General features: G+C 36.2%; 2 protein-coding genes across 2 annotated transcripts in view; one reads left to right on the top strand and one right to left on the bottom strand.

The window, feature by feature from the left end:
- The first annotated feature begins 4188 nt into the window (after positions 1 to 4188).
- On the top strand, positions 4189 to 7771 carry LOC113543209 (myosin light chain 5). The gene is made up of 7 exons (XM_026941288.3): positions 4189 to 4278; positions 4391 to 4498; positions 5599 to 5674; positions 5778 to 5882; positions 7196 to 7274; positions 7424 to 7472; positions 7567 to 7771. The coding sequence occupies exons 1-7, from the start codon at positions 4276 to 4278 to the stop codon at positions 7666 to 7668; spliced, it is 522 nt and encodes a 173-aa protein (XP_026797089.1). The 5' UTR covers positions 4189 to 4275; the 3' UTR covers positions 7669 to 7771.
- hpse (heparanase) overlaps positions 7380 to 14769 on the bottom strand; it is a 25604-nt gene continuing 18214 nt past the window's right edge. Inside the window, exons 9-12 of the mRNA XM_026940951.3 lie at positions 13543 to 13657; positions 12594 to 12721; positions 12128 to 12280; positions 7380 to 10493 (exon numbers count right to left, since the gene is read on the bottom strand). Of these exons, the coding sequence (XP_026796752.3) occupies positions 10337 to 10493; positions 12128 to 12280; positions 12594 to 12721; positions 13543 to 13657 (553 nt within the window). The 3' untranslated portion in view covers positions 7380 to 10336. The remainder of the gene's footprint in view (positions 10494 to 12127; positions 12281 to 12593; positions 12722 to 13542; positions 13658 to 14769) is intronic.

The following is a 14769-nucleotide window of genomic DNA, read 5'->3' as shown; positions in this document are numbered from 1 at the left end:
GAACCCTTCAGTCCCAGCTGAGTGAAATCTCCTATCACAGCATTGTAATAGTACACAGAAATCACAGCCTCTAATATCAGATTATTCAAATTATATTTTTAGATGTCAGACTTAATAAATCATAAATTTAGCAAAGTATCTTAATGTAAGAAGAAGAAGATAGGCCAAACACATCCCACTCATTCAAGATATGATTTTGAATGTAAAAATGTTTTTGCTAAATACTTCACTTCATAAAGTGTTATACTTGTAAATATAACTACTTTTAAACACTTATAGAGTTTAATTACACCAGGCATTATAAGGTGGGCTAAGATGTATGTCTGCAGAATGTTATAAATGCATTTATGATATATGATATGTGTATGGGATTACCATAATTTCAAACTTTTTTTTTAAGAATAATAATAAAAAAGAAATTTATAGACAATATAAATGCAAAAATTGTAGGTTACCCACAAGGTACTGATAAAATATATATTTTTTTAATTTAAAAAAAAATCATAAAACCTACATGAATGAGCTTATTTGCTCCAGCACTACTTTCAGCTATTTTATTAAACTTCAGTCACAATTTAATATTATTAAATGTAATATTTCATATTAGAAGCATTTATAAGTCAGCATATAAAATTTGGAAACACCGCCATCTGGTGGAAAATACATAACTTATAACTTCTATTCTATTTAAAGGAATTTGTCTCTGGTTGAATTAGATTTTTTGTTTGCAGTGTTCAGTGTTCGACAGTGTACAGTCCCCTTCAAAAGTATTGGAACAATTCAAGGCCAATTCTTTTGTTTTTGCTATACACTGAAGACATTTAGGTTTAAGATGAATATGAGATGATAGATCAGAATTTTTATTTCCTGATATTTACATCTAGATGTGTTAAACAATTTAGAACATGGCACCTTTGGTGGCAGAACCATCCAATTTTTAGGTGAGCAAACAACTGTTGAGTAGTGGAACAGATAGTCTTAAAGTAGATTAAAGCAAATAACACTTAATATTTGGTTACATATCCCTTACTTGCAGTAACTGTGACCCACTGACATCATCAAACTGTTTCATTCTTCTTTTGTGATGCTTTCCCGGTTTGTACCGCAGCTTTTTCAGTTGTTGTTTGATTTGACGGGTTTCTCCCTTCAGTCTCCTCTTCTGGAGGTGAAATGCATGCTCAGTTGGGTTAAGGTTTGGTGATTGACATGGCCTAGTCTTAAACCTTCCACTTGTTCCCCCTGAAAAAAGTCTTTTGTTGTGTTTTGGATCATTGACTTCCTGCATGATGAAGTTCCTACCAATTAGATTGGATGCATTTCTCTGTAAATTGGCAGACAGAATGTTTCTGTAGTCTTCTGAATTCATTCTGCTGCTACCATCATGATTTACATCATCAATAAAGATTAGTGAACCTGTTCCAGAAGCAGCCATGCAAGCTCAAGCCATGACACTACCTCCACCATCCTTGACTGATGAGCTTGAATGTTTTGGATCATAAGCAGATCCTTTCTTTCTCCATACTTTGGCCTTTCCATCAGTTTAGTAGAGGTTAATCTTGGTTCCAGAACTTTTGTGGCTCATCTCTGTATTTCTTTGCTAATTTCAATGCCTTTCCGATTCTTTCTGGGGTGCAGTCAGCATTCTAGTTCATCCCAAAGGTGTTTAGTGGGGTTGAGGTCAGGGTTCCGTGCAGATCACTCAAGTTCTTCCACTCCAGCATTGGCAAACTATGTCTTTATGGACCTTACTTTCTCTAAAGGGGCATTGTCAGGCTGGAACAGGTTTGGCTCCTTTAGTTTCAGTGAATGCTACAGCACACAAAGACATCCTATACAATTGTGTGCTTCCATCTTTGTGGCAACAGTTTGGGGAAGAACCACATATGGGTGTGATGGTCATGCGTCTACGAACATTTCGCCATATAGTGTACATGGCAAACTGCTGTTGAAAAAACACTCGGGGATGTGTGGGTATAGAAAAGTAATCAACTTCATGATGGTAATTATAATGCCACTTTACAACACCGCACTGAGCGATGTACTATAACAGTAACGCACACAGTGGTTTATTCCTTGCATATTGTATTTTATTTTATACTATATATTCTATATGTAAGGAATAAGACACTGTGTGTTGTACTGTAATAGGAAAATAATCAACAAAGGGGTCTTGTGATGAAGCAGAGTTACTGTCACCACCTCAAAGCTGATTATTTTCTATAACGTCATGCCCTGTGTTGACACTAAAGTCTTGTCTTACAAACATTAAATATACCTCCTTACAGAAAACTTTCCCAGAGCAACATGTATGGGTTCGTTAATGTAAATATGTGCATTCTTATGATATTAGGTTCTTTAAAGTTTTTTGTAAAGTCTAATGTACAATCTTTAAAAACAGAGGTTCTACAAAGAACCATTAAAGGTTCCCCCAGGAGGATAAATAATAAAAAAAAAAAACTTTAAGCTTCTGGATTTGATCTTTTATTTTAATATTGTATAGAGCAAGTGATACTATTAGACAGTTTTTATGTAATTGGATTGTATACAAATTGGAAGGGATTTGACTGGATGTTTTCAAAATTAAAATATTAGGAGTAGAAATGAGAAAGCTCTGTGATACTTAAGTATAATTACAGTACTGAAGGCATGTCCACCTCAGGTTATGAGGTCATGAGTTTGCTCCGTCTCCCGGGTCTTAATGTTGACTTTGCAGTTGCCTCCTTCAGATGGTGCTTTTAATTAGTGGCCTAAAAAAGCAAACCTCTGGGGTGAGATTCGCATTTTGGAGGTTAATTATAGAAGGTGATCATGTTTGCACTATGCTCTCTTGATATATACAACACAGATGGTGCGATTATGAATGAATGTTTGAAGATAACTTTATATAAAGAGCTGTTATCATAGTATATACAGTCACTTATTTATTCCAGCTTCCCTTCATGTTTATTTCACATTTATTCAAATGAACACTTACAATGTCAGACTGTTCTCCACTGTGCAGGGAATATTTCACAGGTGGGCGTGTTTGTGCGAGAGCATGCTTTATCTTTATCTTGTTAGAAGGCATTGATTAATTTTCAATCAGCAGCTCTGTAAATAGTGCAACTGTATGTGACATTATTGTTTCTAACAAGCTCATTCACAGAGACTTCTATGGCAAACAGTCCATATAATAAGTTTATAATAAACATAGTTTTTAAAATTTGCTGTTATTATTTAACAAAGAAAAATGTTGCTGTAATGAAGTTTTCTGTAAGCAGGAGTTTTCTGCTCCACATAAGCTAAGTGTAATAATAAATGGTTTTTAAAATGTGCTGTAATGTAAAACCTATACTCGTTGATATGGTGATGATTTCTGTAAGAAGACGTTTATTTAACATTTATGGAAGGAGTCTCCAGTGTTAGCATTCTGTAACAGTCAGAGGCAAAGCTGTAACTTAAAGCTTTCTGATACAGGTAAGTCTTTAAGACCGAGTTACACCTGACAACATGACTTGATTCTTTTATTCATTTATTTTCGCAGGTGATTTATAAATGATTCATTTATTTTCACATGTGATTTTTGAAATGATTCATTTTCACATTATTTTTTTCACATTATTCATTTATTTTCACATGATTTTTTAACACATTATTCATTTATTTTCACTTGTGATTTTTTTTTCCACATTATTCATATATTTTCACATGTGATTTTTTAAAAATGATTCCTTTATTTCCACATGTGAGTTATGTGCACAGGACACAGGACAGGGTGCACTAGGACACATGGCAGGTACACAGAACACAGGGTTTATTTTCACGTTGCTTTTTTACCTGTGGTTTTACTTATCACCTATTTTCACATGGCGGGTTGTATGTACAAGTTCACATGTACAGTCTCAGAGCATAACGTGCTGAAATGCCCTTTCACACTATTTCCATATGTGATCACACATTATTCACATAGTGTGAAAAATAAGTATGCGATATAAATGTATGTGATTTTTCTCTAAGGGATGCAACATGTCACTAGTCAGATTTTAAATAAGGAGGTAAAGACTTTATAACGGTTCTCTTTATTTTCTAATTTATCCTCTGGAGGACTCAGTCCTTGTCCAACAACGTGTCCATGTATGGACCTTTGGCCTGAGTGATGGTCCTGCTGGACCATTTCCGTCCCTAATGAGACATTCTGAGCCTCTCCCTCTCACTGACAGCTGCTATATTTAAGCATGGATTTTCCACCATGATTCAACACAATCTTTTGGAGAGCAGCATCAGTGTGGGAGGAAGATGGTAAAATTGGTTTTGTGAATTATTTGTATATTTTAAATTGATGTTTCTACCCGTGAAGAATCAATGAAAATGGTTTCTTCCTGAATGTTGTAGTATTATCACTATGTTTCAGGCCAGCAGGAAGACCAAGAAGAAGGAAGGAGGTGCAAAACGCGCTCAAAGGGCCTCTTCCAATGTGTTCTCCATGTTTGAGCAGACTCAGATCCAGGAATTTAAAGAGGTATGACTTCACTTCCATCAGCACCACAGAAAACACTCAGGGATGCCCCATGGCCATATTTTCATGTTTGGCACTAAATCTTCATTTGTATTGGTTCCTAGTGCTTTCAAGGCATCTGTAATGGTAGTTCAATGGGATTTGCTATTGGCTAACCTGGTGCCATTGTGCTCACAGATAGCCAATAACAAAATTTTGATGGTTTCAGAACTTTATTTATTAAAACTTAAGCTCTGCTACAACTCTCATCCCAAAGCCACCAATAGAAGGACAGCATAGGATATTGTGAAACTCACGGGACAGCTATAAATTCAGTATTTCTCAGTGACAAATTGTAAATGAATCATGTGGGACTTAAATGAAGAGAAATTTGTTGTTTTTCTTAAGACATAACATTGCTGCTATTATGCCAAGGCATTTTCTTTTTTATGCAAACCACTTTAATGCACAATCTCCGATCACACTGACTGATGACATAAGCAGAACGTAGTCCTTTTCTTTAAATATAGGTCTATCATTAGAGGATCTTCACTGTATGATCTGACATGGAGAGCATGTTATTGCACATTCTGTAGAATTCGGCCAAGATTTTGTTGGGAAATTGTACACTGTGACAAGTAATAAACTTAAAAGACCACTGAAATCAGTGAATTAACTATTGAAATAAAACAGGCTTAATAGGAATGGATAATCAGACTGCACATTTGTGCAAGTAAATGATTCAATAAACAAATCAGAATGAATCATTTAACTAAATAGACTCATTCAGTTACAATCCAGTACTTAGTGCTGATCCAATACTGAATTTTGTTCACTTTAATAATTGCAGGGGTGGTTTAAATGTAAGAGTGTGTTTGTGTGCATGTTGTATAAATAGAAACACACCTACAACAATGGGTGAAAACGGATCCGGGCTGAATTTCCTGAATTATTGCTGAATGTTGGAATGAGCATCATAATGAGGACACTGAATCCTGATCTTGACCAGAGTTTCAGGCCAATATCAATTTGATTCAGATTCTCAGTATCAGATCAGTGGTTCCTTAAAGGAAGTTTGAGAATTCAGTCTGTCTAATAACGATGACCATTCCTCTTTGGTGCAGGCTTTCACACTTATTGATCAAAACAGAGATGGTTTCATTGATAAGGAGGACCTTAAAGACACATATGCATCTCTTGGTTAGTGTGGATTTTTTTCTTAATGACTCGAACCTTGTTTATATGATTTATATGCATTAAATTGATGTTTATGTTTAATTTAGATGTGCTTTTTAATCCACAGGTAAACTGAATGTCAAGGACATTGAACTAGAAGACATGCTTAAGGAAGCCAGTGGTCCAATCAATTTCACAATGTTTCTTAATCTGTTTGGAGAAAAACTGCATGGTGAGTAAAAGCTAGCGTGACAGTAATTAAGTAAAAGATACTGTATATACTACATATATGCTAATATAAAACACAGCAAGAACATGAACTCTTTATATCACATGCTAAGCTTTTACCAATCTAATAAAACTAAAACTTAACTAAACTAAACTAAACTAAACTAACTTAACTAAAACTGAGCTACTTGATTTCTGTTAACACAAAGTAATATAGCTTAGTTAGGATCAGGATCATTAAATAAACAGTTTGGTCAAAAATCAGATTTTTCCCTATCTGTAAGATGCTCCAGAAGGAAAAACCATGCATTAAGAGCCGGGGGGTGAAAACTTTTTGAATTTGAAGATCAGGGTAAATTTAACTTATTTTGTCTTCTGGGAAACATGTAACTATCTTCTGTAGCCTCTGAAGGGCAGTACTAAATGAAAAAATACAATATTTAGGCAAAATAAGAAAAATGTACATATCTCCATTCTGTTCAAAAGTTTTCACCCCCCGGCTCTTAATGCATGGTTTTTCCTTCTGGAGCATCAGTGTGCGTTTGAATCTTCTGTAATAGTTGCATATGAGTCCCTCAGTTGTCCTCAGTGTGAAAAGATGGATCTCAAAATCATACAGTCATTGTTGGAAAGGGTTCAAATGCACAAAAAATGCTGGAAAACCAAAGAATTTGTGGGACCTGAAGGATTTTTCTGAAGAACAGCAGGCAGTTTAACTGTTCAGGACAAACAAGGGACTCTTGCACAACTATCAGTAAACAAAAAAACACAGCTGTGGATCATTCAGGTAACAACACAGTATTAAGAATCAAGGGGATGTAAACTTTTGAATTTGAAATTCAATTATTTTCTCTTGTGGACTATATGTAAACATCTTATTCAGGTCAGCACTAAATAAACAATAACATGCATTTTGTATGATCCCTCTTATTCTGGTAAAATAATAAACATTTTGCAGATTCTGAAAGGGGGATGTAAACTTTTGACCTCAACTGTAGATGTATAACTCACGTTTCTGTAAACATGCCTAAATATTCAAAATTAAATGCCATTATCATCCACATCACTTCCTGCTTTCCACTACACTTCTGCCTTAAAACTTTGGGAGGCAGGACTTTGGCCTAGGAGGCAGTCATACCAAACTGAATGGAAAAAAAAGTTACTGTCTGAGATTTTTGGTGACACAGAGTTGCATTAGAAGCAAACTTCAGTCAACCAACAATCCTCAGCTGTTACCTGTGCATTTGTTTTATTTTATTTTATATTAAGGGCACCAGAAACAAGGAAACGTTTTAAATAATATGTCTCTGAATGTAGGTACTGACCCTGAAGACACCATACTTAATGCTTTTAAGATGTTTGATCCTGAAGCAAAGGGATACATACACACAGCTGAGTAAGTTAACATTACAGAACTGCTATTACAGAAAATTAATCAACACCTTCTGATCAATCAGAATCGAGCATTCAGCAGTGATTGTGGCATATAAAAAATAATAAATCACAATCTGGACTTTTTATTTCAATGTTATCCTACATTTCCAGATTACAACATATGCTCATGACACAAGCAGACAAGTTCAGTGCAGAGGAGGTAAGACGCCATGCTGATCATCTGTAATATTGTAACACACTCATGCTTTGGGGACATGTCTACACACACACCTTACGTTGTGCTTTAATGAAAGGTGCGTCAGATGTTCCAGTCCTCCAACATCGACGCAGCGGGAAACCTGGATTACAAATCACTCTGTTACGTCATTACACATGGAGAGCAGCAGGAAGAGTGAAGAAGCTAGAACCACATGTTATGTTCCTGCTGTTTACTCTGTGTAACATCTGCTAATAAAAGTCAGCTGTGTGTTTATAAAATAAAAAAATGCTTGTCCTTTATGAACATGACTGAACAAGGAGAATTACTAGTTCAGATCAGATTCACCAAAACCTGAATTCATGATGCTCATGAAGCAAAAACATGCATAGATTTGATGTTACTGAATATTGTTTACCTCTTTAATTGATGTTATTTACCTCTTTTAAAAAGTTGGATGTTCTGATTTTCTGAACGACCTACATTTTTTTTTCCAACCTGAAATTCTTTTTTACTTTTTTACAACCACATTATAAAGCACAAATCCTAGAGATGTGACTGGGGTTTTATATCGTTAAAATAGTACATAGTTGGCAAAAATATTTGACAATAAATAACTACAATTTACTATTATTAACTAAAAGGTGTAATAGATGTGATAGCATAAATATTCATCCCCATTGGGGTGAAAACTTCTAAATTGGATATGAAAGTTTGGAAAAAACCCAAACTTTGAACATCCCACAAATCACCAATTAACCAATATTTAAAAATGGAAAAAAATATCATAACTTTGCCTAGAGGAGGCCATACACCAAAAGTCAGTGACCAGGTAAGGAAGGGATTAGTCAGAGAAGCAACCAAGTGGCTGAGGGTAACTCTGAAAGAGCTAGAAACATCAACAGCTCAGATGGCAGAAGCTGTTCAGAGGACAACAATAACCTAAACACTCAAAAAAAAACAAAACCCCTGTGCTTTATGGAAAAGTGAAATCTACCTAAAATCTTCTTTGGAATTTGCCAAGCACAATGTAGAAGACTTTGTAAACGTGGTAAAATGTCTTGTCTGATAAGAACAACAATGAACTTTTTGGCCTTGGCACAAAGCATATTTGGTATAAATCCAACACTGCCCATCACCCTGAGAACACCATCACCACAGTGAAGCATGGTAGTGGTAGCATCACGCTGAGAGTTACCCAAGGCCTCTTTGTTGCTTCTTTAACTAATGCCCTCTTTACTCAGACACTGACATTTGGTGGATGGCCTCCGCTTGTGGTTGTGCCATTTTAAATAATGGATTTAATGACGCTCTGCAGGATGTTCAAAGTTTGGCATATTTTTTTAATAAAATTTGATACTTTTTTCAGAACCTTGTGTCATTTGATACCTCCATGATGCTGTTTGTTTAGGTATTAAACAAACTATTTTTAATAATAATAATAATAATAATAATAATAATAATAATAATAAAATGTTTACAAAAATGAAACTATTGCATTTAATAACTATTGCATTTAATAACAATCCTCAATTACTGTCTATTCTAAATATATTTACCTAGTTATTTCTTTTTATGTGTTTTATTTAAGTGCAAATTGCATTCCATATGGTGTGGTTTTGATATCAACAGTAAAAATGTCATTAATATTGCACAAAAAGAGCGGAGAAGCACCTTCGCTTTTACTGGTATCAAAAAATAATTATTATTGGGAAACGTCCCAACCCTTCCCTTGTAAACTGTTGAATGGCATACATGTATGTTATATGGATATATAAACATGATAGGCTCTTATATTTGATAATGGAAGAACATAGAAACTGGATAGTTGAAGATTGTAAAAATCAGCTGTCTCCTGATCTGATGAACCTTGCATTCTGCTGTGAAATGCAAAACAGGGTCAGAATTTGGCATCAACAGCATGAATCCATGGACCCAACCTGCCTCGTGTCAACTCTTCAGGCTGCTGCTGGTGGTGTAAGAGAACGTTTTCTTAAAGTTGAAGACATCAACTTTAAATTAAAACATTGCTTGTTGGTTTTCCACTCTGTCCAGGTTTGTAGAGCCTTTGCCCACTGTAGCCTCAGGTTCCTGATGTGGTCTTCTGCTGTTGTAGCCCATCTGCTTCAAAGGGTTCTGCTCACCACATGTAAGACATTCATGCACAACAGATACACACAATTGTATAGAATGTCTTTGTATGCTGTAGCATTACAATTTCCTTTCACTGGAAATAATAAGGGGCTCAGACATGTTCCAGCATGACAATGCCCCTGTGCACAAAGCAATGTCCATGAAGACATGCTTTGCCAAGGTTGGAGTGGAAGAACTCGAATGGCTGCTCAGAGCCCTGACTTTAACCTCAATGAAACCTTTGGGATAAAATGGAATGCTAATTGCACGTAGTGGTTATTTCAGTCACAGTAGCCTTCCTGTCAGCTTGAACTAGTCTGACCATTCTCCTCTGACCTCTCTCATCTCATGGATGTTTTCTTTTTGCACCAGTCTGAGTCAACTCTAGAGACTATTGTGTGTGAAAATCCCAGGAGAAACCAGTACTTCTGGCAGAAAAAAAACATGCCATGGTCAAAATCACTGAGATCACATTTTTCCTCCATGTTTGCTGTGAACTTTAACCGAAGCTCTTGACCTGAACCTGCACGATTTTATGCATTGTGCTGACGCCACATGATTGGCTGATTGTATGAGCAGGTGTTCTGGTTAAAGTTGTCAGTGAGTGGCTGATGATTCAAATGTAACATGTAAACACTTAAAGTCTTATAATAAATAAATGTTCACAGTGCAATTTTCATAGTCAAAGTTCTTCCATAAGCAACATTCAGGATAAAATCATCACTCTGAACTCTTCAGCACACGGGAGCAGCAGCTTGTTTCAGCACGTAGAAGGCAAAGGACAGTGCAGGAAGTTTGAGATGTTCTCCAGGAGGAAGTTCAGCTCCCCGAAGAGGTGGAAGAGTCCTGTCATCCACCATCTTCAGCACATCACCGTTCAGACTGACAGACCTGCAGATTAAAATGGTTTAATCCAAACAGAACAAGAACCAAACATGCTGAAGGCAAATTCATACCTTGCACAGTTCTGAAGCGTTTTTGTCTTGACCTGTAAGACATTCATGCATAACAGATACACACAATTGTATTGGATGTCTTTGTATGCTGTAACATTACAATTTCCTTTCATTGGAAATAAGGGGTTCAAACATGCTCCAGTATGATAATGCCCTTCTACTACAGTAGAAGTAGAACAGAAGTAGAAGTAGTAGTAGTAGTTGTATGTTAGCAGTTGCCCCTGCAGTTGCAAAAAGGAAATCTGTAATTAGGGTGAGAAATTCGACACCCTCAGCTCCCTTACTTCCTGTGGCCATAAATGTTCTGCTCTCATGTTCTGCTGCACTTGTTCTTCATGCTGTCTTTTTTTTGTTTTTTTTTTTAACTTGAGCATTATGTAAGGAATAAAATCCAAAGAGAATCCCACACTTTCACTTTCTCATCAGGTTACTTTCAGTTCTGAATAATAAATAATAATAAACTAATAAAAGATAAATAAATTAAAAAACCATCTGGAGAGTAAAAATAATAAATAAAAAATAATTTAAAAAGAAGAAGAAGAAGAAGATAATAAGATTTTAGATCAAATCTGCACAAGCTCCACCCTACACTAATCTAAAAGCTGATGTCACTTGTATCTCCCACATAGCTTTTGTCCAATCTGTGCGTTTATGTTCAAGTCTGAGTAACCTAGCTAACTGCTAACTGAGTAATTAAAAGCTGACCTAAAGAGCCTAATGAGGGCAGTTGTGGCCTAATGGATAGAGAGTCGGACTTGCAACCCGAAGGTGAACCTGAAGGTTGTGGGTTCGAGTCTCAGGTCCGGCAGGGATTGTAGGTGGGGGGAGTGAATGACCATCGCCCTCTTCCACCCTCAATACCACGACTGAGGTGAGACCCTTGGGCAAGGCACCGAACCCCCAAATGCTCCCCAGGCACCGCAGCAAAAAAGGCTGCCCAATGCTCCGGGTGTGTGTGTGTGTTCACTACTGTGTGTGCACTTGGATGGGTTAAATGCAGAGTACAAATTCCAAGTATGGGTCACCATACTTGGCCACAAGTCACTTCACTTCACTTCACTTCACAAGCTCCACTCCCACTAATCTCAAGGCTGTGAAAAGAAAACTAGCCTAGCTTACAAAAGCTAAGTGAAAGGGTAAAAGATAAGCCAGCAAGTAAAAGCTAACCTAACGGGATAGACCTGTAGAGATATATCTCTGTGTATCTCAGTAACTGAGTGAGCTGTCAATCAAGACATTTGCTCGATATTGATGTAGCTCACTATGGCAAACAAATGTTCATATTAAGCAGTGCAGTTTTTGGATATTTGCTCATGTGGTACAAACACTGCCTATTTTCTGACATATTTCAAAATTAGATTTACAGGCTTAAAACTTAAAACCGAGTCACCGGGCATGCCGTCGCTGTGTCCGTACGCTCAATTAAAGAGTCTTTTTTATTCTTCCTTGTTGCTTGTTACCCATCAATGCAAGCTTTTGGGTAATGAAATTAAACTTAGTTCAGCTAGGAACAAAGACCAAGTAAGAACACACATGTATTGAGAAATGCCCTGGTATTGGGAACATCACCTGGAATGGAGGCCGTCCTCCCCTGCCTCAGCTGACTGAAGCACAAACACTTCGACAGTGCTGTTGGAGACGAGCGCCGGCAGCTTGATCACCACTTGCTCCTTGCTCAGGTTTAGGGCAAACAAAGTGACTGCACCTTTTCTGTAACTAGAACTGAGGAGAAAAGTACCTTCCTTACTTTAATTCATTTGAATTTAATGCTGAAGTTTGGATTGGTTAAAAAGCATTGATTAATTTTCTATAACAGGAGCTCTGACAGTAGTGAAGCTGCAGAGTTAATAAATAAAAAACAAAAGTGTACTTGTTGGCAAATTGCTATGGTGTAAAAGGAATAAAACACTTGGGAACATGTTGGTATGGGAAAATAATCAACCACCCAATCGTGGTTTATTCCTTAATTGTTGGATGTCTGGAAGTATGTTACAGCTTAACAGAGAGTTCAGAGTGGAGGTTCAGAATCTGGTACCTTTCTTTGTTGGTGCAATGAAGATAAACCCGTAAGAGTTGCTTCTGCCTTCCTGTACTTGACAGAACCTGTATTTTCAGCACTTCAGGTCCTACGAGTCTCTTGTACAGAAGCGAAAGCCAATAATCCTGCCATAAACACAGTAATTCTGTTAAAGCCCCGATACCAACTGCATACTTTGTGACTTCATACACTATTTTACTGGATATTTATATATTTTTTGCTCTCAAGTAAATGATGCAGATATACAGTGAACTGACTGTAAAGTTGAGTGCAAATGTTTGCATCCCCCATTTTAAATGAAAAATGGAAAATATACTTCTATTTTTCCTACTTTAACTAATTTACCTAAAATATTTTAAAATGTAATATGGATGTATCTTGCAATAAGCAAAAGCGAAAGCGATCCAAAATAAAAAAAGCGAAAGCAATCCAAAATAATTTTTGCCCCAAGCCTCTCAAACTCTTAATTTTCATTTTATCCTGAGGGTATACAAACTTTTTAAACTCAGCTGCATGGGTCATCACTTTTGGATTAGCATAATTATAACTTGCCCATTTGTTAGTGTATTTACAGTAGGCCTGCTACTCCAGCAATTACAGTAGTTTTTGGTAGATTAACATTATTATTATTATTATTATTATTATTATTATTATTATTATTACCAGAACTTGTTGCTATTATAACACTGAAAATCCAACCATTATGCTAAATCAGCAGCGTCATAGAAGTGTGTGAGTGTACAAACACAAGCTAATCATGTTTCAGGACACTTACATTAAACTAAACTAAGTAATTTCACAGGCAGTACCAGCACTATAAATAATAAATTTGCAATATATAAATAATAAAATTGCCTCATGCTTCAGTGTAAGTTGCATATTAATTTACAGTCCAGAAAATATGGTAATAAATGTTTTGACTGTTTTTGAACAGCATGTAACATACCGGAAGTGGATCGAGATTATTATCCACAAGATGGTACGTCCCAGAGCCAATTAACACCTGTCGCATGACCACGTCCAACCCCAGCTTAGCTGCAAGACCGAGTTTGTCCAACCACCTTTAGAGAACAAACACACAATGATTTATTCAGGTATAACAGTTATAACATATACATACCTATCAAACCCATATGTGGGTCTTCCCCAAACTTGCCATAAAATTGTATGCACAATTGCCTTTGTATGTTGTAACATTAAGATTTCCTTTCACTGGAACTAAGAGGACTAAACATATGCCAGCATGACAACGCCCCTGTGCACAAAGCAAGCTCCAAGCTCAGGAAGACCTCACGTGGCCTGCACAGAGCCCTGACCTCAACCCCACTGAACACCTTTGGGATGAACTGGAACGCCTGACAGCAGTGCCTGACCTCACTAACGCTCTTGTGGCTGAATGGGCACAAATCCCCACAGCCACGCTCCAAAATCTATCTATCTATCTATCTATCTATCTATCTATCTATAATAATAATAATAATACAATTATATATATCCAGTAATGCGTGTAAGTTTTTTCATTTTTTGCTAAACCATACATACTTTCTTTAAACTTTTAATCTTTTTATGTAAAACACTTGGGATTTTGGACCTGAAAAGATAAATCAAAAAATAAAAATAAAAAATATTAGTGGTTGTTGGAAGCCATCAATGATCCCTAGGTGGTAGCTGAAAAAATAGCTTCCCTTCATTCTATTTATTAAAAAAATTCAACCAGCTAGTGAGCAACTTAAAATAAACATTGTCTTCAAATTTTGATTTTATTAAGTGGAGAAATAAGCTCTTGAACATTAATCATAATACAGACCTTAAATTTCTCCCAAATATAAATTTCTCAGTCAATTTGGGAAGGAAACAGTATTATTAATTTCTTAATTTTTTTTTCTTCCTTTTTCTTCCTTTTTGTCATTTTGTGTGCACTCTCACTCTGTTTGTAGGCTTTAAAATGAGCTAGAAATGTGACCTGGAAATGGCCTGAGATCAGTGATATTGTCTAATAAAAATGACATTCTGTGCAACAGACACAAATCTCACTCATTTGTGGTGGTATAAACATTTGAATGATATTGTTAGATGATCTTGTTTGAGACACGACATTACACTAAACCTCATTTTCAGCTCAGCTTGTAGTCTAATACTGGAAACCTAATTAATTTTTTTTAAAGCCATTGGT

This window comes from Pangasianodon hypophthalmus, chromosome 15, assembly GCF_027358585.1.
Source record: "Pangasianodon hypophthalmus isolate fPanHyp1 chromosome 15, fPanHyp1.pri, whole genome shotgun sequence".
Taxonomy (NCBI): Eukaryota; Metazoa; Chordata; class Actinopteri; order Siluriformes; family Pangasiidae; genus Pangasianodon; species Pangasianodon hypophthalmus.
Note: the sequence above shows the minus strand (reverse complement) of the source record. Positions and strands in the feature narration are given on the sequence as shown.